Source organism: Meleagris gallopavo, chromosome 1 (genome assembly GCF_905368555.1).
Source record: "Meleagris gallopavo chromosome 1, MGAL_WU_HG_1.1, whole genome shotgun sequence".
Lineage (NCBI taxonomy): Eukaryota > Metazoa > Chordata > Aves > Galliformes > Phasianidae > Meleagris > Meleagris gallopavo.
This window is the reverse complement of record NC_139404.1, coordinates 2170125-2194707: the sequence shown is the minus strand read 5'-3', so window position 1 is coordinate 2194707 and position 24583 is coordinate 2170125. Positions and strand designations below refer to the sequence as shown.

General features: G+C 55.9%; 5 protein-coding genes across 5 annotated transcripts; all 5 read right to left on the bottom strand.

Moving 5' to 3' along the window:
• Positions 1-4704: 4704 nt before the first annotated feature.
• Positions 4705-7688, bottom strand: LOC146545177 (E3 ubiquitin-protein ligase PHF7-like). Its single transcript, XM_085216819.1, has 9 exons — positions 7643-7688; positions 7246-7337; positions 7054-7155; positions 6672-6796; positions 6353-6515; positions 6155-6261; positions 5823-5936; positions 5549-5667; positions 4705-5384 (listed from the first exon to the last, which is right to left on the bottom strand). The coding sequence occupies exons 1-9, from the start codon at positions 7686-7688 to the stop codon at positions 4705-4707; spliced, it is 1548 nt and encodes a 515-aa protein (XP_085072945.1).
• Positions 7689-12664: 4976 nt separating this feature from the next.
• Positions 12665-13408, bottom strand: LOC146545176 (uncharacterized). The gene has a single exon (XM_085216818.1). It carries the CDS (start codon positions 13406-13408, stop codon positions 12665-12667), a length of 744 nt encoding a protein of 247 aa, XP_085072944.1.
• A 370-nt stretch (positions 13409-13778) lies between these two features.
• On the bottom strand, positions 13779-15771 carry LOC146545175 (G2/M phase-specific E3 ubiquitin-protein ligase-like). Its single transcript, XM_085216815.1, has 7 exons — positions 15603-15771; positions 15206-15297; positions 15014-15115; positions 14632-14756; positions 14313-14475; positions 14115-14221; positions 13779-13896 (listed from the first exon to the last, which is right to left on the bottom strand). The coding sequence occupies exons 1-7, from the start codon at positions 15769-15771 to the stop codon at positions 13779-13781; spliced, it is 876 nt and encodes a 291-aa protein (XP_085072941.1).
• A 4852-nt stretch (positions 15772-20623) lies between these two features.
• On the bottom strand, positions 20624-21367 carry LOC146545174 (uncharacterized). Its single transcript, XM_085216813.1, has one exon. It carries the CDS (start codon positions 21365-21367, stop codon positions 20624-20626), a length of 744 nt encoding a protein of 247 aa, XP_085072939.1.
• A 370-nt stretch (positions 21368-21737) lies between these two features.
• LOC109364252 (G2/M phase-specific E3 ubiquitin-protein ligase-like) lies at positions 21738-23607 on the bottom strand. The gene is made up of 7 exons (XM_085216812.1): positions 23562-23607; positions 23165-23256; positions 22973-23074; positions 22591-22715; positions 22272-22434; positions 22074-22180; positions 21738-21855 (listed from the first exon to the last, which is right to left on the bottom strand). The coding sequence occupies exons 1-7, from the start codon at positions 23605-23607 to the stop codon at positions 21738-21740; spliced, it is 753 nt and encodes a 250-aa protein (XP_085072938.1).
• Between the last annotated feature and the right edge of the window lie 976 nt (positions 23608-24583).

Below are 24583 nucleotides of genomic sequence, written 5' to 3'. Positions count from 1 at the left end.
TTTCCTTTTTTGTGCTACTAAAAAATCCCCCCTGCATTCCCTAGCATACAACCCCCAAATTTTTAGATTAATCAAGAAATAAATTATACTTCTGGGAGAGAAAATTATCTCTATGTCTCAAAAAAAACTCCACCCTTGCTACTGTGCTGCAGCCCAGTGCCAAGGCTTCAACAGGCATGCAATGAACTAAGACTCAGCAGATTGCCTCCTTTTAAACTTAGACACAGCAATGCATCAAACATGCAAATCAGGGCTGTTGAAACAGCTCCTTATAAGATATTTGCCCAAGGGAGCGGAGCAGCTGCCTGTCAGAGGCTTTGATAGTTTTAGCACAGAAAATCTATTGTTCATACACACACACACTTGAACCAAGGATTAATTTAGCTGCAAAGTTATGCAAGGATATTCCGGTACTATTCTAAATAGCAGTGGAATCATCAGCTTAAATAACAGGAAATGGTCAGGGTGAGCTTTTGAGATAGGTAAAGCTTATTGTCCACCAGATCCTGTGATGTGACATTCCCCACTGGATTACCATCCTTCCAAAAAACTGTTGATCATGGAATCATAGAAACAGTATAATTAAGGTTGGAAAGCACTAAGATCATGTAGACCAACCGTCAACCCATCCCCACCATGCCCACCAAACCATGTCTCTCGGGGCCACATCTACCCTTTTCTTGAACACCACAAGGGAAAGTGAATCCACCACCTCCCTGGGTGGCCTGCTCCAATGTCCAACCACTCTTTCTGGAAAGAACTTTTTCCTAACAAGCAACCTGAATGTAAGCATGCTCACTGCTCTTCATTAGTGCTGCAACTGAAAATGTTGAAGAGCCTCTCTCCCCTTGCAGCCCTCCATGTTTATGTCTCCTCTTGAGATCCCCAGTCTATCTGTGTGTTTTCTCACCCACGGTACCTTCAGGAGTGCCTTAATCCCTTGGAAAAAAATGCATCTTAGCACCAACAACCATCCAATTGCAGGTTTTGGTGCAGAACTTGTATATAGATAGGATATTTTGCAATCTCTGCAGTTGGTATGCTTGAGTATCTCCATGAGTAAACTATCTTTGCATTGCAATTCCTTTCATTATTATATCTATTTTACAATCAGACTCCAATGATATAGAAGAAATTAGAGAATCACAGGATGGCTGACTCTGAAACAAACCTCTGGAGATCATCTCACTGACCCCACTATCTGAAGTAATGAAGCATAGTCTTTGGCTGAGCAGATGGCTACATCCCTGTGTCCTTAGTCACGCTGACACAAAGGGTTTTTAAAGAGTTGCTCATTTCCTTATACCATGACCATGACTTCCCTGCAAAGAACTATGAGACCAAAATGAAGGTAGTTACCATCATCCTGTTCTGTTGCTCCTCAAGGAGTGTTCCTGTTTTCTTATATCCCAGAACTCTAGCTCTCCATTCTTTTTCTTACTGCAGTATCCCTAAGTAGCAAGTCTCAGATCATACAGCTTTGCATACACACCTTGTTGACTTACCCTATTTGAACAGTGGAAACTGTGGCACATAGAGATGGGAAAAAGTGAGCCAGGACATTAGAGAAAAAAGATGTGTGAGAAAAAGAGACTTGTAGCACTGCCTGAAAAGATTCTTTCCTGAAAAGACCTCTGAATGAGAAGTGTGGAACACAGAGATGGGAAAAATTCAGGAGGAACAATTGAGCAGGAGCCTGGAGTTGTTCCTAAACAAGGAAAAGGTCAGATGAGACTATTGTATTTGTGTAAAAGGTTTTTGACATTCTGATACATCCCTTTTTGTCCAGCAATATAACCTCATTTATTTAATCATCTGAGTTTCCCTGAAGTCCTGATTTCCCTAGTGCATCTTGCTAAGAGTAAAGAACACAGGAAAAAGGGGAGAAAGTGCAGATTTTTCTCTTTAAAGAGTAGATTTCATGGAGTCAGAGAATGGCCTGGGTTGAAAAGTGTCTCAAAAATCATCTAGTTTCAATCCTTCTGCCATGAGCAAGATTGCCAGCCACTAGATCAGGTTGCCCAGAGCCACATCCAGCCTGGTCTTGAATGCCTCCATGGATGGGGCATCCACAAACCTCCTTGGGCAGCCTGTTCCAGTGTGTCACCATCCTCTGTGTGAAAAAACTTCCTCCAAATATCTAACCTAAACCTCCCCTGTCTTAATTTAAAATCATTCCCCCTTGTCTCCTATCACTATCCACTCCTGTAAGCAGTTGTAAAGGGGGTCAGAAAGATATGGTGAACTTATACACCAGGGTCAAAATGAGCAGCTTATGGTAAGGCTCTGAGAACCCCTTAAAGAAGAGCTGGAAGAAAAAAAAAAAGAAAAAAAAGAAAAAGAAAACCTAAGAATGTGAGTGAGTGAGAGGATGTGAATGTGCTGTATTTCATATGCACCCAACATTTTCCATGGTTCCCAATGAAAATAACTCTTAAAGATTTGAATTTCAACCAGCCGTCTTGCAGCTTCAAGTTGTTAAAAAGATGAAGAGGGGCTCCCTTCTGTTTCTACGTTCAATACAAGTACTGGAAGGCCACAATGAGGTCTCCTGGATCCTTCTCTTACCCAAGCAAAACAAGCCCAGTTCCCTCGATCTTTCCTCATAGCAGAGGTGCTCCAGCCCTCTGATCATCTTAGTGGCCCTCCTCTGGACCTACTCCAAGAGCTCCACGTCCTTCCTGCACTGGGGGCCCCAGGCCTGGATGCAGTACTCCAGGTGGAGCCTCACAGGAGCTGAGTAAAGGGGGACAATCCCCTAGCTCTCCCTGCTGACCACCCCTTGTTTAATGCTACCCAGGATACAGGTGGCTTGTTGGGCTGCTAGCCACACTGCTGCCTCATGACCACCTTCTTGTCCACCAGCACATGCAAGTCCTTCTCTGCAGGCCTGCTCTCAAGGGGTTCTTCCTCCAGTCTCTATAAATATCTGGGATTACCCAAGCCACAGAGCAACACCTTCGGTTCTCATGGGCCCACTTGTCCAGCCTGTCCAGGTTCCTCTGGATGGCTTCCCTTCCCTCCAGTGGATCAACTGTACCACTGACCTTGGTGTTGCCTGCAAACTTGCTGAAAGTGCGCCCAACTCCAAGGGATCCCATCCAGAAATTCCTTGTGCAGCTGCATGTCTGAACTCCTGAAGTTCAGGGTCCTGACTATGCTTTTCCTAGGATTGAAATAATGATCACAAACTCCAACAAGGCAAGAACGCTACAGCTCAGTCTGTTTCCAATATAATCTTATCTAATACTATCCTATGCACTGGTGACCACTGGCTCTGGTAAGGCTACATCACAGCTCGGTCCATCTGATACCTGGACCAGGAAGTTGTCCTCAACAGGCTCCAGGAATCTCCTGGATTGTCTGCCACCCGCCGTGCCGCTATCCCAGCGGACATACATCTGCGTGGTTGAAGTCCCCCATCAGGACAAGAGCCTGCAAGCGTGACACTTGCTGCAGCTGAAGCAAGAAGGCCTCGTCAACAGGCTCCCCCCGATCAGGTGGCCCGTTGTAGACCCCAGTAAAAGCAATTTTAGATGCCCTCTACTGAGTCTGGCCCCATCCTCTTGACAGCCACCATTTAAGTATTGATAAGCATTGATGAGATCCCCTCTCAGACTACTCCAAGCTAAACAGCAGCAGGTGCGTCAGCCTTTCCTGCTGAGGAAGATGCTCCTCCAGGCCCCTCATCGTCTTTGTAGTCCGTTGCTGGACTGGACTCTCCAGCAATGCTCCCTGTCTTTCTTGAGCTGCGGAGCCCAGAACTGGACACAGGACTCCAGGTGTGGCCTCACTGGGGCAGAATAGAGGGAGAGGCGAGCTTCTTTTGCCCGGCTGGCCACGCTCTTCTGAATGCACCCCAGGCTGCCATTGGTCTTCTTGGCCGCAAGATGGCAGGCACTCTGATGGCTCCCGACCATCCCACCGGCCACCGGGGAACCCAGGTCCTTCTCCACAGAGCTCCTCTCCAGCAGGTCAGCTCCTAACTTTACAGAAGCGTGCCCTTGTTCCTCCCCAGGTGTAGGGCCCTGCACTCAGCCTTCTTGAACCTCGCCAAGTTCCTCTGCGCCCAATTCTCCAGGCTGTGCAAGGGCTGCAGAGCAGCCTTTGCACAGCCCCTGGGAAGGTGCTGAGGAGGAGAAAACCCTGTGATCCCAGCGCCTTAGTCTGCCCACATCAGGACAAGCGGAGAAAAAGAAGCTGACAAAGAAATGTGTGTGGGATGGTAGGGTTTATTGTTTATTGTTGGACACTTGGGACTAGAGCCAGCACATGGTACTGGCCCACGGCTGATTCCATGCCGTCTATTTTCAGGCTAATTGTGCAGGGGAGCGGATGTTGGCTCCGATCTTAGACCCAGGAGTGACTTCATGCCTGGGATAACCCCCCTGTTGGAACTGCTTCCATGTCATCTATTTCTGGGATGATTGTTGGGTGGGGGGGAGGGGATCGGCAGATCTTGGATCGATGTTGCACCCAGGAGTGACAACATGCCTGGATGGACCGCACTGTTGGAACAGTTTCCATGAGATAATTCTTGGGGCTGGCTGTTTGGGGAGGAGGATAGGGGTGGGGATGCTGACATTGGTGTTGGATCCAGGAGTGACTTCATGCCCGGGATAGCCCCCGCTGTTGGAACACGCCATGTTTTGGGGGGCTTATGGGAGGGGGGTGTTGTCTTTGATGTTAGACCCGGGAGTCACTTCATGGCCGAGATAGCCTCTGCTGTTGGGGCTTTCTCCTGCAGCCTCCTCTGAGCCGGCCGTGGACATTTGGGGCTCGTTGTGCCACTGAGGAACGGCTTCGCGTGCGGGCCTGCCGTGGCTGCCTGGGCCGGTCCGCAGTGCGTGAACGCTGGGGAGCCCTCACGGACCTCTGCGTTGCCGCTCTGGTGGTGCTGCGGGTTCTGCTCTGAGCAGCTGGAGATGGTGTTCGCCTGCTGCCTCGAGGTCTTCTGGTCCGGCTCTGGGATCCTGGGGCCCGACCTTGCAGCGGGGAGCGGCTTCGTGCGCTCCTTGTTCTCCGCTGCCTGGGACGCCTCCTGCGCGCAGCTGCTGTGGCTGCTCTGGAGGATCCCGATCTGCCCCGTCTGGTGGAGACGCGGGAGCTGCTTTCAATGGCTGGGGTGGGTGTATGGCTGCTCCCATGCTGTGCGTGGTGCTGCTCCACTGTCCCCTGATGGTCAGGAATATGGGAGCAGATTGTCCCCAGCTCACTGGTCTGGCAGCTGAGCTCCGGCAGCTGGGACCTATGTGATGGCCCGGACGCTGCCTGGCTGTTGGGGCCGGAGCAGCTGTCCTCAGGCTCCTGGGGGCTGTGGGATGACTCCAGGCTCTGCTGTCTGGCAGTGCTGAGTGCCGCGAGCTCCGAGATGGCGCTGGAGGCTGTAAGGGGAAGCGGAAGGTCAGCAGGAGGAACCTGTAGCCCCGGGTAGGGACAGGCTGCCATCCCTCGTGGAGCAGAGGGACTCTGGCAAAGCTGCCCCGAGCACTTGCTGCCAGGCCTTGCCTGGCCCCAGCCCCGTGCCACGCGCCTCATTGCCTCTTACCGGTACCCAGGCCAGCACATCTGTCACAGTCCCACGTGTTCATTCTGATGCTTGAGCGGGAGCACTGTCGGTGGGTGCTCTCCGCTCCACAGGAGCTGCACAGGATCAGCTGCCAGGGCCTGGGGAAGCAAGGGGGTTGTGGCTGTGAGGACCAAGTGAGCCAAGCCAGGGAGTCCCCGACACATCTCTGCTGCTCAGTCCTTGCTCCCCCAGCCTGTGCTGAGGCTCCGTGAGATCCCCCATGGAGCCGCAGAGAGCTGCTGCGGTAACTCACCCCTCTTCTTCTGCCAGCTCCCTGCCTCCATGGTAAAAGCACATGATGGCATCACAGCGCCGGTGCCTCTGTAGAAGTGGTGCGTATGCACGGTTGTCCTCCCGTGCTGGTGTTCTACAAGAGAAGGGAGGGAAAGTGATGAGGCCCCAGCGTCCCCGGCATCAGATCCAAGGTTATCCCACCTCATCCACCCCACCCCCATTTCCAGCTTCTCCATGAAGCTGAGGCACGCGCTCCTGGGACGGCCAAAGGCCAGGCCTGCCCAGACATTCCCTGGGCAGGCCCACTGCTCGTGCCTTCTCATCTGCATGGTTTGGCAGAAGGACACCAACCTGTCTGGGATTTGGATCCCAATGATGGACATCTCCATACGGAATAGGGCGTTGTCTTGACAGACAGGGCAGCGGAAGCACGCCATGCCATCATTCAGCGCCTGTTGCTGCAGGAGAAGAACAAGCAGGGTGAGCGTGAGCAGTGCTTGGTGCTGCTTAGCACAAAGCGTGCCAGGAGGGTGAGGGGAGGACTCCTACCTGGATGCAGCCCCGGTGGAACCAGGCATGTTTGCAAACTGGGCACGCCAGGGTGTGGTAGGATGCGATGTTCCCCACGGCCTCCTGGCAGATGGCGCAGGTGGTGCCTTTTGCTGGAGCTGTCACTGTTGTCTGTCGAAGGCGGTGCTCAAAGCAGAAGGACCTGGGGGAAGATGGAAGGGATGGGCATGCTGAGAAGTGATGGGTGGAGGGCAGAGGACCACGCAGGAGCCCCAGGCCCTGTCTCTGGCTCTGGCAGGCTGCTGGGTGCTGTCGCTGCGGGATCCTCCCTGGCTTGGCTGCTGCTGACAACCCTTACCTGTGCTGTCCAAAGAACTGGGTGATGCATTGCCCGTCCTTGGCACACGGCAGATGGAAGCTACGTGCACATCCGCTCTCAGCACAGGCGATGGCAGCGCCCCTCTCTCCACAAACACAGCATTGCTGGAAAGAGCAGGACAGCCCCATCAGCAGCAGGCTCAGGGCCTCCACAGCCAGCCCCACACCTCTGGGCAGGGCACAGGATGTGGGAATTGCTTGGTCACACTCTACAAAGCCGCCTGGCGGACAGGGCGCATCTCCAATCGCAGGACTTTGTCCTGGAGGCGGTTGGAAAGGCTGCAATTGCTTTCTTTGTGTCCAGGCTAAGCTGGTGTGAGCCTCTTGGGACACAAGTCTGCCTGCTCCATTCAGGTCCTCACCTTCTGGTTTGCCTGCTTGACCGTGCGTGCGAGGACTGCAAGGTCAATGCCCACAGTTCCCTCCTCTGTCGGTCCTTTGTCAAAGGAGATGTTGGCAAAAATCTGTAGGAGAGAAAAGAGCAGGATCTCATGAGGACAGGAACGAGGAGAGCATCCACCAGGAAACAGTGAGGATTGCTCAAGGGAACTCACCAAGCAGAACTCATGGACCCAAAACCAAATCTGATCAAATATGCGCCCGAAGGTGTCCGGGTTGACATCTGCCCGGCCACACAGCACGCACACTGCAGAGGAGAGAGCAAAATGTGAGCAGCGGTGAACAGCTGGCGGGGCCAGGTGTCCCTCCCTGAGGGCTGTCCCCAGGGTCCTGCTCTGTGCCTGCCGTGCTGGCTGGAGGTGGTGGAGGGGAAGGGGCCATGGCAGGCCCAAGGCAGCCACAGCCCAAGCTGGGCCCCCTTGCCAAGGAGCAGAGGGGCCCTGCCCCATGCCTGTCTGGGAGCTTCTGCCTGCCCCTTCCTCCCCTCTCAGCTCTCAGCTGCAGGCAGAGCCCCAGAGCTGGGAGCTGGGCTCAGGGATGCTGTGCTCTCACCTGGCTCTTGCGAGTCAGAGAACTTCCGCTTCCTAGCATACATCATTTGCGTCGACGGTGAGCACTGCGAGAGTCCCTCCTCTCTCCACGCCTCACCAGGCCGCACTGACGCTCGGCCTGAGCCCGGCAGCCTTGCTCTGCTCCAAGCTTCACGCGTCACAATGGCCACTCCATGACACCCATTGTGACATCACCGTCACCGCCTCATGGGCGTGGGCCCTTGGCTTCCAAGCAGGAGGGTGGCAGCTCCACCAAAGGTTTCTCTGGGCAACCTGTCATAGAATCATAGAATCATAATCATAGAATCGCAAGGTTGGAAAGGACATACAAGACCCTCTAGTCCAACCGTCCTCCCATCACCATGACTACCACAAGCCACTAAACCATATCTCGTAGCTCCTCATCCAGACGCCTCCTGTATACTGCCAGGGTCGGCGACTCTACCACCTCCCTGGGCAGGCCATTCCAGTGCCCGACCTCTCTCTGGGGGAAAAAAGTTTTTCCTCATGTCTAATCTAAACCTCCTGCGGTACAACTTGTGGCCGTTTCCTTGGGTCCTGTTTGTTGCCTGGGAGAAGAGGCCAAACCCCTCCTCATCACAGCCTCCCTTCAGGAAGTTGTAGAGTGCAGTGAGGTCTCCCCTGAGCCTCCTCTTCTGCAGACTAAACAATCCCAGCTCCCTCAGCCGCTCCTCGTAAGACTTGTGCTCCAGACCCCTCACCATTTTCGTTGCCCTTTTCTGGACACGTTCCAGGGCCTCAACGTCTTTCTTGTAGTGAGGGGCCCAAAACTAACACAGTACTCAAGGGGCGGCCTCACCAGTGCTGAGTACAGGGGGATGATTACCTCCCTGCTCCTGCTGGCCACGCTATTTCTAATGCAGGCCAGGATGCCGTTGGCTCTCTTGGACACCTGGGCACGCTGTCGGCTCACGTTCAGCCAAGCATCAACCACCACCCCCAGGGTCCCTTTTCTCTTCACAGTCATCCTGCCACTCATCTCCAAGCCTATAGCGCTGCATGGGGTTACTGTGGCCAAAGTGCCAAAGTGCCAAAGGACCTGGCACTTGGCCTTGTTGAACCTCATCCCATTCACCTCAGCCAAATAAGCCGATCCAGCTTATCCAGATCCCCCTGAAGGGCCTCCCTACCCTCAGGCAGGTTGACGCTACCTCCCAGCTTGGTGTCATCTGCAAACCTACTGAGGGTGCACTCAATCCCCTCATCCGGGTCATCAGGAAAGATATTAAACAAGATGGGCCCCAGTACCGACCCCTGGCAGACACCACTTGTAACGGCTCACCAGCCGGACTTAACTCCATTAACCACTACCTGTTAGAGGGCACGGCCCTCTAAGCAGTTCCTTACCCAAAGAAGGCTGTGCCTGTCCAGGCCACGGGCAGCCAGTTTCCCCAGGAGAATACTGTGAGAGACCGTGTCAAAGGCCTTTGCCAATGTAGTCTACGCAGACTAAATCAACAGCCTTTCCCTCGTCTAGCAGTCTGGTCGCCCACTCGTAGAAGGAGATGACGTTGATCAAGCACGACCTGCCTTTGAAACTATTTCCTCCCAACACACTATGTCCATCGCCCCCCTTTCTCTCAGTAAAGCTGTGGCCAGTATTATTTCTGATTATGCTAACTCACAGTACGTACCACTCAAGAAAGAACCAAGCTTCCACGAAAAAACAAACAAACAAACAAACAAACAAACAAACAATAAAAGCAATCACAATAAAGGCTGATGTTTCTATTTCTCTTCAAGCACTTTATCCAGCACAGCTAATTCCCTCGATTGCTCAACACCTTTCTCCAAGGTTGTCCACTTGCCTGGGTAACATATCAGATCTTCCTTGGAAGGCTACCTCTCCTTCACGGCTGACAAGGATCACCTCTGGAAGGTGAAAAATGGTCCTTCTGTGCAGAGCTCTTCTCCAGCAGCTCAGCCCCTCGCCTGGACTGATGCGTGCAGATATTCCCCCCCAGGTGTACCACCCTGCACTCGCACTTGTAAAACCCCACCAGGTGCCTCTTTGGCCAGCTCTCATCGGGGCTAACTGGCTCTAAATCGCAGCACTGCCTTCTGGCGTGTCCGTCACATCTAGACACAGGCCAGGGGTACACTTTGTCCCGTCATCCAGGTCCTTGGTGAAGATGTTCATGTCCTCCCAGATTGGCAGGGTAGGTTCTGAATAACCCATCCCATCCAAGCTGTGGAAGTTTGCGTATTGGGAAAATACAGCGGAGTGTTGTTTCATTTTTCACTGAACCATGGCAACGGTTTGAGTTGGAAGGGACCTTTCAGACCATCCAGTTCCAAGCCCCTTGCTACAGACAGGGACACCTCCCACCGGACCAGGTTGCTCAAGGCCCCATCCAGCCTGGCCTTGAATGCTTCCAGGGACGGGGCATCCACAGCCTCCTTGGGCAGCCTGTTCCAGTGCCTCACCACCCTCCGAGTGAAAAACTTCCTCCAAATATCTAACCTAAACCTCCCCTGTCTTACTTTAAAGCCATTCCCCCTTGGCCTATCACTATCAACCCACGTTAAAAAGCCGTTCCCCCTCCTTCCCTTTGAGTACTGGAAGGCCACAATGAGGTCTCCCCAGAGCCTTCTCTTCTCCATGCTAAAGGAGCCCAGTTCCCTCAGTATTTCTTCAAAGGAGAGGTGCTCCGACTCCCTCTCCCCGCAAGCAACCCCTTGTTCAATGATGCCCAGGATACAGCTGGTCTTTTGGCCCGCAGGCACACACTGCTGCCTCACGGCCAGCTTCTCGTCCACCAGGCCTTCTCCGCAGGCCTGCTCTCAAGGAGTTCTTCCCCCAGTCAGTGTAAGTACCTGGGATTGCCCCAGCCCAAGTACAACGCCTTGCACATGGCCTTGTTGAGCCTCGTTATGTTCACATGGGCCCACTGCTCCAGCCTGTCCAGGTCCCTCTGGGTGCCTTCCCTTCCCTCCAGTGTATCCACTGCACCGCTCAGCTTGGTGTCGTCTGCAGACTCGCTGAGGGTGCGCTCGGTGCCATCATCCGTGTCCTTGATAAAGGTGTTGAAGAGCACCGATCCCAAGGCTGATCCCTAGGGGACACCTCTCGTGACTGGCCTCTACCCGGACATAGAGCCGTTGATCACAACCCTTTGGCAGCGGTCGGCCAGCCACTTCTTAATCCATCCGGCAGTCCATCCTTCAAATCCATACCATTCCAATTTAGAGAGAAGGATGTGGTGAGGGACCGTGTCAAAGGCTTTGCAGAAGGCCACGGAGATGACATCCCTCGCCTTTTCCCCATCCACCGATGCCACCACTCCATCACAAAGGGCCACCAGATTGATTGGTCAGGCAAGATCTGCCCTTGCAGAAGCCCCGCCGGCTGTCTCGGATCACCTCTTGGTCTCGTATGTGCCTTAACATGGTAAGCAGGAGGATCTGCTCCATCATCATCCCAGGCACAGAGGTGAGGCTCACCAGCCTCTAGCTCCCCGGGTCATCCTTTCTCCCCTTCTTAAAATTGGAGTCACGTTTCCTTTTTTCCAGTCACCGGGGATTTCACCCAACTGCCATGGTTTTTCAACTCTGAAATCTGATGGAGAGCGGTTCTTGTAAAGCTTCACCACAACTCAGTCCATTTGATACCTGGACCAGGAAGTTGTCCTCAACAGGCTCCAGGAATCTCCTGGATTGTCTGCCACCCGCCGTGCCGCTATCCCAGCGGACATACATCTGCGTGGTTGAAGTCCCCCATCAGGACAAGAGCCTGCAAGCGTGACACTTGCTGCAGCTGAAGCAAGAAGGCCTCGTCAACAGGCTCCCCCCGATCAGGTGGCCCGTTGTAGACCCCAGTAAAAGCAATTTTAGATGCCCTCTACTGAGTCTGGCCCCATCCTCTTGACAGCCACCATTTAAGTATTGATAAGCATTGATGAGATCCCCTCTCAGACTACTCCAAGCTAAACAGCAGCAGGTGCGTCAGCCTTTCCTGCTGAGGAAGATGCTCCTCCAGGCCCCTCATCATCTTTGTAGTCCGTTGCTGGACTGGACTCTCCAGCAATGCTCCCTGTCTTTCTTGAGCTGCGGAGCCCAGAACTGGACACAGGACTCCAGGTGTGGCCTCACTGGGGCAGAATAGAGGGAGAGGCGAGCTTCTTTTGCCCGGCTGGCCACGCTCTTCTGAATGCACCCCAGGCTGCCATTGGTCTTCTTGGCCGCAAGATGGCAGGCACTCTGATGGCTCCCGACCATCCCACCGGCCACCGGGAAACCCAGGTCCTTCTCCACAGAGCTCCTCTCCAGCAGGTCAGCTCCTAACTTTACAGAAGCGTGCCCTTGTTCCTCCCCAGGTGTAGGGCCCTGCACTCAGCCTTCTTGAACCTCGCCAAGTTCCTCTGCGCCCAATTCTCCAGGCTGTGCAAGGGCTGCAGAGCAGCCTTTGCACAGCCCCTGGGAAGGTGCTGAGGAGGAGAAAACCCTGTGATCCCAGCGCCTTAGTCTGCCCACATCAGGACAAGCGGAGAAAAAGAAGCTGACAATGAAATGTGTGTGGGATGGTAGGGTTTATTGTTTATTGTTGGACACTTGGGACTAGAGCCAGCACATGGTACTGGCCCACGGCTGATTCCATGCCGTCTATTTTCAGGCTAATTGTGCAGGGGAGCGGATGTTGGCTCCGATCTTAGACCCAGGAGTGACTTCATGCCTGGGATAACCCCCCTGTTGGAACTGCTTCCATGTCATCTATTTCTGGGATGATTGTTGGGTGGGGGGGAGGGGATCGGCAGATCTTGGATCGATGTTGCACCCAGGAGTGACAACATGCCTGGATGGACCGCACTGTTGGAACAGTTTCCATGAGATAATTCTTGGGGCTGGCTGTTTGGGGAGGAGGATAGGGGTGGGGATGCTGACATTGGTGTTGGATCCAGGAGTGACTTCATGCCCGGGATAGCCCCCGCTGTTGGAACACGCCATGTTTTGGGGGGCTTATGGGAGGGGGGTGTTGTCTTTGATGTTAGACCCGGGAGTCACTTCATGGCCGAGATAGCCTCTGCTGTTGGGGCTTTCTCCTGCAGCCTCCTCTGAGCCGGCCGTGGACATTTGGGGCTCGTTGTGCCACTGAGGAACGGCTTCGCGTGCGGGCCTGCCGTGGCTGCCTGGGCCGGTCCGCAGTGCGTGAACGCTGGGGAGCCCTCACGGACCTCTGCGTTGCCGCTCTGGTGGTGCTGCGGGTTCTGCTCTGAGCAGCTGGAGATGGTGTTCGCCTGCTGCCTCGAGGTCTTCTGGTCCGGCTCTGGGATCCTGGGGCCCGACCTTGCAGCGGGGAGCGGCTTCGTGCGCTCCTTGTTCTCCGCTGCCTGGGACGCCTCCTGCGCGCAGCTGCTGTGGCTGCTCTGGAGGATCCCGATCTGCCCCGTCTGGTGGAGACGCGGGAGCTGCTTTCAATGGCTGGGGTGGGTGTATGGCTGCTCCCATGCTGTGCGTGGTGCTGCTCCACTGTCCCCTGATGGTCAGGAATATGGGAGCAGATTGTCCCCAGCTCACTGGTCTGGCAGCTGAGCTCCGGCAGCTGGGACCTATGTGATGGCCCGGACGCTGCCTGGCTGTTGGGGCCGGAGCAGCTGTCCTCAGGCTCCTGGGGGCTGTGGGATGACTCCAGGCTCTGCTGTCTGGCAGTGCTGAGTGCCGCGAGCTCCGAGATGGCTCTGGAGGCTGTAAGGGGAGGCGGAAGGTCAGCAGGAGGAACCTGTAGCCCCAGGTAGGGACAGGCTGCCATCCCTCGTGGAGCAGAGAGACTCTGGCAAAGCTGCCCCGAGCACTTGCTGCCAGGCCTTGCCTGGCCCCAGCCCCGTGCCACGCGCCTCATTGCCTCTTACCGGTACCCAGGCCAGCACATCTGTCACAGTCCCACATGTTCATTCTGATGCTTGAGCGGGAGCACTGTCGGTGGGTGCTCTCCGCTCCACAGGAGCTGCACAGGATCAGCTGCCAGGGCCTGGGGAAGCAAGGGGGTTGTGGCTGTGAGGACCAAGTGAGCCAAGCCAGGGAGTCCCCGACACATCTCTGCTGCTCAGTCCTTGCTCCCCCAGCCTGTGCTGAGGCTCCGTGAGATCCCCCATGGAGCCGCAGAGAGCTGCTGCGGTAACTCACCCCTCTTCTTCTGCCAGCTCCCTGCCTCCATGGTAAAAGCACATGATGGCATCACAGCGCCGGTGCCTCTGTAGAAGTGGTGCGTATGCACGGTTGTCCTCCCGTGCTGGTGTTCTACAAGAGAAGGGAGGGAAAGTGATGAGGCCCCAGCGTCCCCGGCATCAGATCCAAGGTTATCCCACCTCATCCACCCCACCCCCATTTCCAGCTTCTCCATGAAGCTGAGGCACGCGCTCCTGGGACGGCCAAAGGCCAGGCCTGCCCAGACATTCCCTGGGCAGGCCCACTGCTCGTGCCTTCTCATCTGCATGGTTTGGCAGAAGGACACCAACCTGTCTGGGATTTGGATCCCAATGATGGACATCTCCATACGGAATAGGGCGTTGTCTTGACAGACAGGGCAGCGGAAGCACGCCATGCCATCATTCAGCGCCTGTTGCTGCAGGAGAAGAACAAGCAGGGTGAGCGTGAGCAGTGCTTGGTGCTGCTTAGCACAAAGCGTGCCAGGAGGGTGAGGGGAGGACTCCTACCTGGATGCAGCCCCGGTGGAACCAGGCATGTTTGCAAACTGGGCACGCCAGGGTGTGGTAGGATGCGATGTTCCCCACGGCCTCCTGGCAGATGGCGCAGGTGGTGCCTTTTGCTGGAGCTGTCACTGTTGTCTGTCGAAGGCGGTGCTCAAAGCAGAAGGACCTGGGGGAAGATGGAAGGGATGGGCATGCTGAGAAGTGATGGGTGGAGGGCAGAGGACCACGCAGGAGCCCCAGGCCCTGTCTCTGGCTCTGGCAGGCTGCTGGGTGCTGTCGCTGCGGGATCCTCCCTGGCTTGGCTGCTGCTGACAACCCTTACCTGTGCTGTCCAAAGAACTGGGTGATGCATTGCCCGTCCTTGGCACACGGCAGATGGAAGCTACGTGCACATCCGCTCTCAGCACAGGCGATGGCAGCGCCCCTCTCTCCACAAACACAGCATTGCTGGAAAGAGCAGGACAGCCCCATCAGCAGCAGGCTCAGGGCCTCCACAGCCAGCCCCACACCTCTGGGCAGGGCACAGGATGTGGGAATTGCTTGGTCACACTCTACAAAGCCGCCTGGCGGACAGGGCGCATCTCCAATCGCAGGACTTTGTCCTGGAGGCGGTTGGAAAGGCTGCAATTGCTTTCTTTGTGTCCAGGCTAAGCTGGTGTGAGCCTCTTGGGACACAAGTCTGCCTGCTCCATTCAGGTCCTCACCTTCTGGTTTGCCTGCTTGACCGTGCGTGCGAGGACTGCAAGGTCAATGCCCACAGTTCCCTCCTCTGTCGGTCCTTTGTCAAAGGAGATGTTGGCAAAAATCTGTAGGAGAGAAAAGAGCAGGATCTCATGAGGACAGGAACGAGGAGAGCATCCACCAGGAAACAGTGAGGATTGCTCAAGGGAACTCACCAAGCAGAACTCATGGACCCAAAACCAAATCTGATCAAATATGCGCCCGAAGGTGTCCGGGTTGACATCTGCCCGGCCACACAGCACGCACACTGCAGAGGAGAGAGCAAAATGTGAGCAGCGGTGAACAGCTGGCGGGGCCAGGTGTCCCTCCCTGAGGGCTGTCCCCAGGGTCCTGCTCTGTGCCTGCCGTGCTGGCTGGAGGTGGTGGAGGGGAAGGGGCCATGGCAGGCCCAAGGCAGCCACAGCCCAAGCTGGGCCCCCTTGCCAAGGAGCAGAGGGGCCCTGCCCCATGCCTGTCTGGGAGCTTCTGCCTGCCCCTTCCTCCCCTCTCAGCTCTCAGCTGCAGGCAGAGCCCCAGAGCTGGGAGCTGGGCTCAGGGATGCTGTGCTCTCACCTGGCTCTTGCGAGTCAGAGAACTTCCGCTTCCTAGCATACATCATTTGCGTCGACGGTGAGCACTGCGAGAGTCCCTCCTCTCTCCACGCCTCACCAGGCCGCACTGACGCTCGGCCTGAGCCCGGCAGCCTTGCTCTGCTCCAAGCTTCACGCGTCACAATGGCCATTCCATGACACCCATTGTGACATCACCGTCACCGCCTCATGGGCGTGGGCCCTTGGCTTCCAAGCAGGAGGGTGGCAGCTCCACCAAAGGTTTCTCTGGGCAACCTGTCATAGAATCATAGAATCATAATCATAGAATCGCAAGGTTGGAAAGGACATACAAGACCCTCTAGTCCAACCGTCCTCCCATCACCATGACTACCACGAGCCACTAAACCATATCTCGTAGCTCCTCATCCAGACGCCTCCTGAATACTGCCAGGGTCGGCGACTCTACCACCTCCCTGGGCAGGCCATTCCAGTGCCCGACCTCTCTCTGGGGAAAAAAGTTTTTCCTCATGTCTAATCTAAACCTCCTGCGGTACAACTTGTGGCCGTTTCCTTGGGTCCTGTTTGTTGCCTGGGAGAAGAGGCCAAACCCCTCCTCATCACAGCCTCCCTTCAGGAAGTTGTAGAGTGCAGTGAGGTCTCCCCTGAGCCTCCTCTTCTGCAGACTAAACAATCCCAGCTCCCTCAGCCGCTCCTCGTAAGACTTGTGCTCCAGACCCCTCACCATTTTCGTTGCCCTTTTCTGGACACGTTCCAGGGCCTCAACGTCTTTCTTGTAGTGAGGGGCCCAAAACTAACACAGTACTCAAGGGGCGGCCTCACCAGTGCTGAGTACAGGGGGATGATTACCTCCCTGCTCCTGCTGGCCACGCTATTTCTAATGCAGGCCAGGATGCCGTTGGCTCTCTTGGACACCTGGGCACGCTGTCGGCTCACGTTCAGCCAAGCATCAACCACCACCCCCAGGGTCCCTTTTCTCTTCACAGTCATCCTGCCACTCATCTCCAAGCCTATAGCGCTGCATGGGGTTACTGTGGCCAAAGTGCCAAAGTGCCAAAGGACCTGGCACTTGGCCTTGTTGAACCTCATCCCATTCACCTCAGCCAAATAAGCCGATCCAGCTTATCCAGATCCCCCTGAAGGGCCTCCCTACCCTCAGGCAGGTTGACGCTACCTCCCAGCTTGGTGTCATCTGCAAACCTACTGAGGGTGCACTCAATCCCCTCATCCGGGTCATCAGGAAAGATATTAAACAAGATGGGCCCCAGTACCGACCCCTGGCAGACACCACTTGTAACGGCTCACCAGCCGGACTTAACTCCATTAACCACTACCTGTTAGAGGGCACGGCCCTCTAAGCAGTTCCTTACCCAAAGAAGGCTGTGCCTGTCCAGGCCACGGGCAGCCAGTTTCCCCAGGAGAATACTGTGAGAGACCGTGTCAAAGGCCTTTGCCGATGTAGTCTACGCAGACTAAATCAACAGCCTTTCCCTCGTCTAGCAGTCTGGTCGCCCACTCGTAGAAGGAGATGACGTTGATCAAGCACGACCTGCCTTTGAAACTATTTCCTCCCAACACACTATGTCCATCGCCCCCCTTTCTCTCAGTAAAGCTGTGGCCAGTATTATTTCTGATTATGCTAACTCACAGTACGTACCACTCAAGAAAGAACCAAGCTTCCACGAAAAAACAAACAAACAAACAAACAAACAAACAAACAATAAAAGCAATCACAATAAAGGCTGATGTTTCTATTTCTCTTCAAGCACTTTATCCAGCACAGCTAATTCCCTCGATTGCTCAACACCTTTCTCCAAGGTTGTCCACTTGCCTGGGTAACATATCAGATCTTCCTTGGAAGGCTACCTCTCCTTCACGGCTGACAAGGATCACCTCTGGAAGGTGAAAAATGGTCCTTCTGTGCAGAGCTCTTCTCCAGCAGCTCAGCCCCTCGCCTGGACTGATGCGTGCAGATATTCCCCCCCAGGTGTACCACCCTGCACTCGCACTTGTAAAACCCCACCAGGTGCCTCTTTGGCCAGCTCTCATCGGGGCTAACTGGCTCTAAATCGCAGCACTGCCTTCTGGCGTGTCCGTCACATCTAGACACAGGCCAGGGGTACACTTTGTCCCGTCATCCAGGTCCTTGGTGAAGATGTTCATGTCCTCCCAGATTGGCAGGGTAGGTTCTGAATAACCCATCCCATCCAAGCTGTGGAAGTTTGCGTATTGGGAAAATACAGCGGAGTGTTGTTTCATTTTTCACTGAACCATGGCAACGGTTTGAGTTGGAAGGGACCTTTCAGACCATCCAGTTCCAAGCCCCTTGCTACAGACAGGGACACCTCCCACCGGACCAGGTTGCTCAAGGCCCCATCCAGCCTGGCCTTGAATGCTTCCAGGGACGGGGCATCCACAGCCTCCTTGGGCAGCCTGTTCCAGTGCCTCACCACCCTCCGAGTGAAAAACTTCCTCCAAATATCTAACCTAAACCTCCCCTGTCTTACTTTAAAGCCATTCCCCCTTGGCCTATCACTATCAACCCACGTTAAAAAGCCGTTCCCCCTCCTTCCCTTTGAGTACTGGAAGGCCACAATGAGGTCTCCCCAGAGCCTTCTCTTCTCCATGCTAAAGGAGCCCAGTTCCCTCAGTATTTCTTCAAAGGAGAGGTGCTCCGACTCCCTCTCCCCGCAAGCAACCCCTTGTTCAATGATGCCCAGGATACAGCTGGTCTTTTGGCCCGCAGGCACACACTGCTGCCTCACGGCCAGCTTCTCGTCCACCAGGCCTTCTCCGCAGGCCTGCTCTCAAGGAGTTCTTCCCCCAGTCAGTGTAAGTACCTGGGATTGCCCCAGCCCAAGTACAACGCCTTGCACATGGCCTTGTTGAGCCTCGTTATGTTCACATGGGCCCACTGCTCCAGCCTGTCCAGGTCCCTCTGGGTGCCTTCCCTTCCCTCCAGTGTATCCACTGCACCGCTCAGCTTGGTGTCGTCTGCAGACTCGCTGAGGGTGCGCTCGGTGCCATCATCCGTGTCCTTGATAAAGGTGTTGAAGAGCACCGATCCCAAGGCTGATCCCTAGGGGACACCTCTCGTGACTGGCCTCTACCCGGACATAGAGCCGTTGATCACAACCCTTTGGCAGCGGTCGGCCAGCCACTTCTTAATCCATCCGGCAGTCCATCCTTCAAATCCATACCATTCCAATTTAGAGAGAAGGATGTGGTGAGGGACCGTGTCAAAGGCTTTGCAGAAGGCCACGGAGATGACATCCCTCGCCTTTTCCCCATCCACCGATGCCACCACTCCATCACAAAGGGCCACCAGATTGATTGGTCAGGCAAGATCTGCCCTTGCAGAAGCCCCGCCGGCTGTCTCGGATCACCTCTTGGTCTCGTATGTGCCTTAACATGGTAAGCAGGAGGATCTGCTCCATCATCATCCCAGGCACAGAGGTGAGGCTCACCAGCCTCTAGCTCCCCGGGTCATCCTTTCTCCCCTTCTTAAAATTGGAGTCACGTTTCCTTTTTTCCAGTCACCGGGGATTTCACCCAACTGCCATGGTTTTTCAACTCTGAAATCTGATGGAGAGCGGTTCTTGTAAAGCTTCACCACAACTCAGTCCATTTGATACCTGGACCAGGAAGTTGTCCTCAACAGGCTCCAGGAATCTCCTGGATTGTCTGCCACCCGCCGTGCCGCTATCCCAGCGGACATACATCTGCGTGGTTGAAGTCCCCCATCAGGACAAGAGCCTGCAAGCGTGACACTTGCTGCAGCTGAAGCAAGAAGGCCTCGTCAACAGGCTCCCCCCGATCAGGTGGCCCGTTGTAGACCCCAGTAAAAGCAATTTTAGATGCCCTCTACTGAGTCTGGCCCCATCCTCTTGACAGCCACCATTTAAGTATTGATAAGCATTGATGAGATCCCCTCTCAGACTACTCCAAGCTAAACAGCAGCAGGTGCGTCAGCCTTTCCTGCTGAGGAAGATGCTCCTCCAGGCCCCTCATCATCTTTGTAGTCCGTTGCTGGACTGGACTCTCCAGCAATGCTCCCTGTCTTTCTTGAGCTGCGGAGCCCAGAACTGGACACAGGACTCCAGGTGTGGCCTCACTGGGGCAGAATAGAGGGAGAGGCGAGCTTCTTTTGCCCGGCTGGCCACGCTCTTCTGAATGCACCCCAGGCTGCCATTGGTCTTCTTGGCCGCAAGATGGCAGGCACTCTGATGGCTCCCGACCATCCCACCGGCCACCGGGAAACCCAGGTCCTTCTCCACAGAGCTCCTCTCCAGCAGGTCAGCTCCTAACTTTACAGAAGCGTGCCCTTGTTCCTCCCCAGGTGTAGGGCCCTGCACTCAGCCTTCTTGAACCTCGCCAAGTTCCTCTGCGCCCAATTCTCCAGGCTGTGCAAGGGCTGCAGAGCAGCCTTTGCACAGCCCCTGGGAAGGTGCTGAGGAGGAGAAAACCCTGTGATCCCAGCGCCTTAGTCTGCCCACATCAGGACAAGCGGAGAAAAAGAAGCTGACAATGAAATGTGTGTGGGATGGTAGGGTTTATTGTTTATTGTTGGACACTTGGGACTAGAGCCAGCACATGGTACTGGCCCACGGCTGTTTCCATGCCGTCTATTTTCAGGCTAATTGTGCAGGGGAGCGGATGTTGGCTCCGATCTTAGACCCAGGAGTGACTTCATGCCTGGGATAACCCCCCTGTTGGAACTGCTTCCATGTCATCTATTTCTGGGATGATTGTTGGGTGGGGGGGAGGGGATCGGCAGATCTTGGATCGATGTTGCACCCAGGAGTGACAACATGCCTGGATGGACCGCACTGTTGGAACAGTTTCCATGAGATAATTCTTGGGGCTGGCTGTTTGGGGAGGAGGATAGGGGTGGGGATGCTGACATTGGTGTTGGATCCAGGAGTGACTTCATGCCCGGGATAGCCCCCGCTGTTGGAACACGCCATGTTTTGGGGGGCTTATGGGAGGGGGGTGTTGTCTTTGATGTTAGACCCGGGAGTCACTTCATGGCCGAGATAGCCTCTGCTGTTGGGGCTTTCTCCTGCAGCCTCCTCTGAGCCGGCCGTGGACATTTGGGGCTCGTTGTGCCACTGAGGAACGGCTTCGCGTGCGGGCCTGCCGTGGCTGCCTGGGCCGGTCCGCAGTGCGTGAACGCTGGGGAGCCCTCACGGACCTCTGCGTTGCCGCTCTGGTGGTGCTGCGGGTTCTGCTCTGAGCAGCTGGAGATGGTGTTCGCCTGCTGCCTCGAGGTCTTCTGGTCCGGCTCTGGGATCCTGGGGCCCGACCTTGCAGCGGGGAGCGGCTTCGTGCGCTCCTTGTTCTCCGCTGCCTGGGACGCCTCCTGCGCGCAGCTGCTGTGGCTGCTCTGGAGGATCCCGATCTGCCCCGTCTGGTGGAGACGCGGGAGCTGCTTTCAATGGCTGGGGTGGGTGTATGGCTGCTCCCATGCTGTGCGTGGTGCTGCTCCACTGTCCCCTGATGGTCAGGAATATGGGAGCAGATTGTCCCCAGCTCACTGGTCTGGCAGCTGAGCTCCGGCAGCTGGGACCTATGTGATGGCCCGGACGCTGCCTGGCTGTTGGGGCCGGAGCAGCTGTCCTCAGGCTCCTGGGGGCTGTGGGATGACTCCAGGCTCTGCTGTCTGGCAGTGCTGAGTGCCGCGAGCTCCGAGATGGCTCTGGAGGCTGTAAGGGGAGGCGGAAGGTCAGCAGGAGGAACCTGTAGCCCCAGGTAGGGACAGGCTGCCATCCCTCGTGGAGCAGAGGGACTCTGGCAAAGCTGCCCCGAGCACTTGCTGCCAGGCCTTGCCTGGCCCCAGCCCCGTGCCACGCGCCTCATTGCCTCTTACCGGTACCCAGGCCAGCACATCTGTCACAGTCCCACATGTTCATTCTGATGCTTGAGCGGGAGCACTGTCGGTGGGTGCTCTCCGCTCCACAGGAGCTGCACAGGATCAGCTGCCAGGGCCTGGGGAAGCAAGGGGGTTGTGGCTGTGAGGACCAAGTGAGCCAAGCCAGGGAGTCCCCGACACATCTCTGCTGCTCAGTCCTTGCTCCCCCAGCCTGTGCTGAGGCTCCGTGAGATCCCCCATGGAGCCGCAGAGAGCTGCTGCGGTAACTCACCCCTCTTCTTCTGCCAGCTCCCTGCCTCCATGGTAAAAGCACATGATGGCATCACAGCGCCGGTGCCTCTGTAGAAGTGGTGCGTATGCACGGTTGTCCTCCCGTGCTGGTGTTCTACAAGAGAAGGGAGGGAAAGTGATGAGGCCCCAGCGTCCCCGGCATCAGATCCAAGGTTATCCCACCTCATCCACCCCACCCCCATTTCCAGCTTCTCCATGAAGCTGAGGCACGCGCTCCTGGGACGGCCAAAGGCCAGGCCTGCCCAGACATTCCCTGGGCAGGCCCACTGCTCGTGCCTTCTCATCTGCATGGTTTGGCAGAAGGACACCAACCTGTCTGGGATTTGGATCCCAATGATGGACATCTCCATACGGAATAGGGCGTTGTCTTGACAGACAGGGCAGCGGAAGCACGCCATGCCATCATTCAGCGCCTGTTGCTGCAGGAGAAGAACAAGCAGGGTGAGCGTGAGCAGTGCTTGGTGCTGCTTAGCACAAAGCGTGCCAGGAGGGTGAGGGGAGGACTCCTACCTGGATGCAGCCCCGGTGGAACCAGGCATGTTTGCAAACTGGGCACGCCAGGGTGTGGTAGGATGCGATGTTCCCCACGGCCTCCTGGCAGATGGCGCAGGTGGTGCCTTTTGCTGGAGCTGTCACTGTTGTCTGTCGAAGGCGGTGCTCAAAGCAGAAGGACCTGGGGGAAGATGGAAGGGATGGGCATGCTGAGAAGTGATGGGTGGAGGGCAGAGGACCACGCAGGAGCCCCAGGCCCTGTCTCTGGCTCTGGCAGGCTGCTGGGTGCTGTCGCTGCGGGATCCTCCCTGGCTTGGCTGCTGCTGACAACCCTTACCTGTGCTGTCCAAAGAACTGGGTGATGCATTGCCCGTCCTTGGCACACGGCAGATGGAAGCTACGTGCACATCCGCTCTCAGCACAGGCGATGGCAGCGCCCCTCTCTCCACAAACACAGCATTGCTGGAAAGAGCAGGACAGCCCCATCAGCAGCAGGCTCAGGGCCTCCACAGCCAGCCCCACACCTCTGGGCAGGGCACAGGATGTGGGAATTGCTTGGTCACACTCTACAAAGCCGCCTGGCGGACAGGGCGCATCTCCAATCGCAGGACTTTGTCCTGGAGGCGGTTGGAAAGGCTGCAATTGCTTTCTTTGTGTCCAGGCTAAGCTGGTGTGAGCCTCTTGGGACACAAGTCTGCCTGCTCCATTCAGGTCCTCACCTTCTGGTTTGCCTGCTTGACCGTGCGTGCGAGGACTGCAAGGTCAATGCCCACAGTTCCCTCCTCTGTCGGTCCTTTGTCAAAGGAGATGTTGGCAAAAATCTGTAGGAGAGAAAAGAGCAGGATCTCATGAGGACAGGAACGAGGAGAGCATCCACCAGGAAACAGTGAGGATTGCTCAAGGGAACTCACCAAGCAGAACTCATGGACCCAAAACCAAATCTGATCAAATATGCGCCCGAAGGTGTCCGGGTTGACATCTGCCCGGCCACACAGCACGCACACTGCAGAGGAGAGAGCAAAATGTGAGCAGCGGTGAACAGCTGGCGGGGCCAGGTGTCCCTCCCTGAGGGCTGTCCCCAGGGTCCTGCTCTGTGCCTGCCGTGCTGGCTGGAGGTGGTGGAGGGGAAGGGGCCATGGCAGGCCCAAGGCAGCCACAGCCCAAGCTGGGCCCCCTTGCCAAGGAGCAGAGGGGCCCTGCCCCATGCCTGTCTGGGAGCTTCTGCCTGCCCCTTCCTCCCCTCTCAGCTCTCAGCTGCAGGCAGAGCCCCAGAGCTGGGAGCTGGGCTCAGGGATGCTGTGCTCTCACCTGGCTCTTGCGAGTCAGAGAACTTCCGCTTCCTAGCATACATCATTTGCGTCGACGGTGAGCACTGCGAGAGTCCCTCCTCTCTCCACGCCTCACCAGGCCGCACTGACGCTCGGCCTGAGCCCGGCAGCCTTGCTCTGCTCCAAGCTTCACGCGTCACAATGGCCACTCCATGACACCCATTGTGACATCACCGTCACCGCCTCATGGGCGTGGGCCCTTGGCTTCCAAGCAGGAGGGTGGCAGCTCCACCAAAGGTTTCTCTGGGCAACCTGTCATAGAATCATAGAATCATAATCATAGAATCGCAAGGTTGGAAAGGACATACAAGACCCTCTAGTCCAACCGTCCTCCCATCACCATGACTACCACGAGCCACTAAACCATATCTCGTAGCTCCTCATCCAGACGCCTCCTGAATACTGCCAGGGTCGGCGACTCTACCACCTCCCTGGGCAGGCCATTCCAGTGCCCGACCTCTCTCTGGGGGAAAAAAGTTTTTCCTCATGTCTAATCTAAACCTCCTGCGGTACAACTTGTGGCCGTTTCCTTGGGTCCTGTTTGTTGCCTGGGAGAAGAGGCCAAACCCCTCCTCATCACAGCCTCCCTTCAGGAAGTTGTAGAGTGCAGTGAGGTCTCCCCTGAGCCTCCTCTTCTGCAGACTAAACAATCCCAGCTCCCTCAGCCGCTCCTCGTAAGACTTGTGCTCCAGACCCCTCACCATTTTCGTTGCCCTTTTCTGGACATGTTCCAGGGCCTCAACGTCTTTCTTGTAGTGAGGGGCCCAAAACTAACACAGTACTCAAGGGGCGGCCTCACCAGTGCTGAGTACAGGGGGATGATTACCTCCCTGCTCCTGCTGGCCACGCTATTTCTAATGCAGGCCAGGATGCCGTTGGCTCTCTTGGACACCTGGGCACGCTGTCGGCTCACGTTCAGCCAAGCATCAACCACCACCCCCAGGGTCCCTTTTCTCTTCACAGTCATCCTGCCACTCATCTCCAAGCCTATAGCGCTGCATG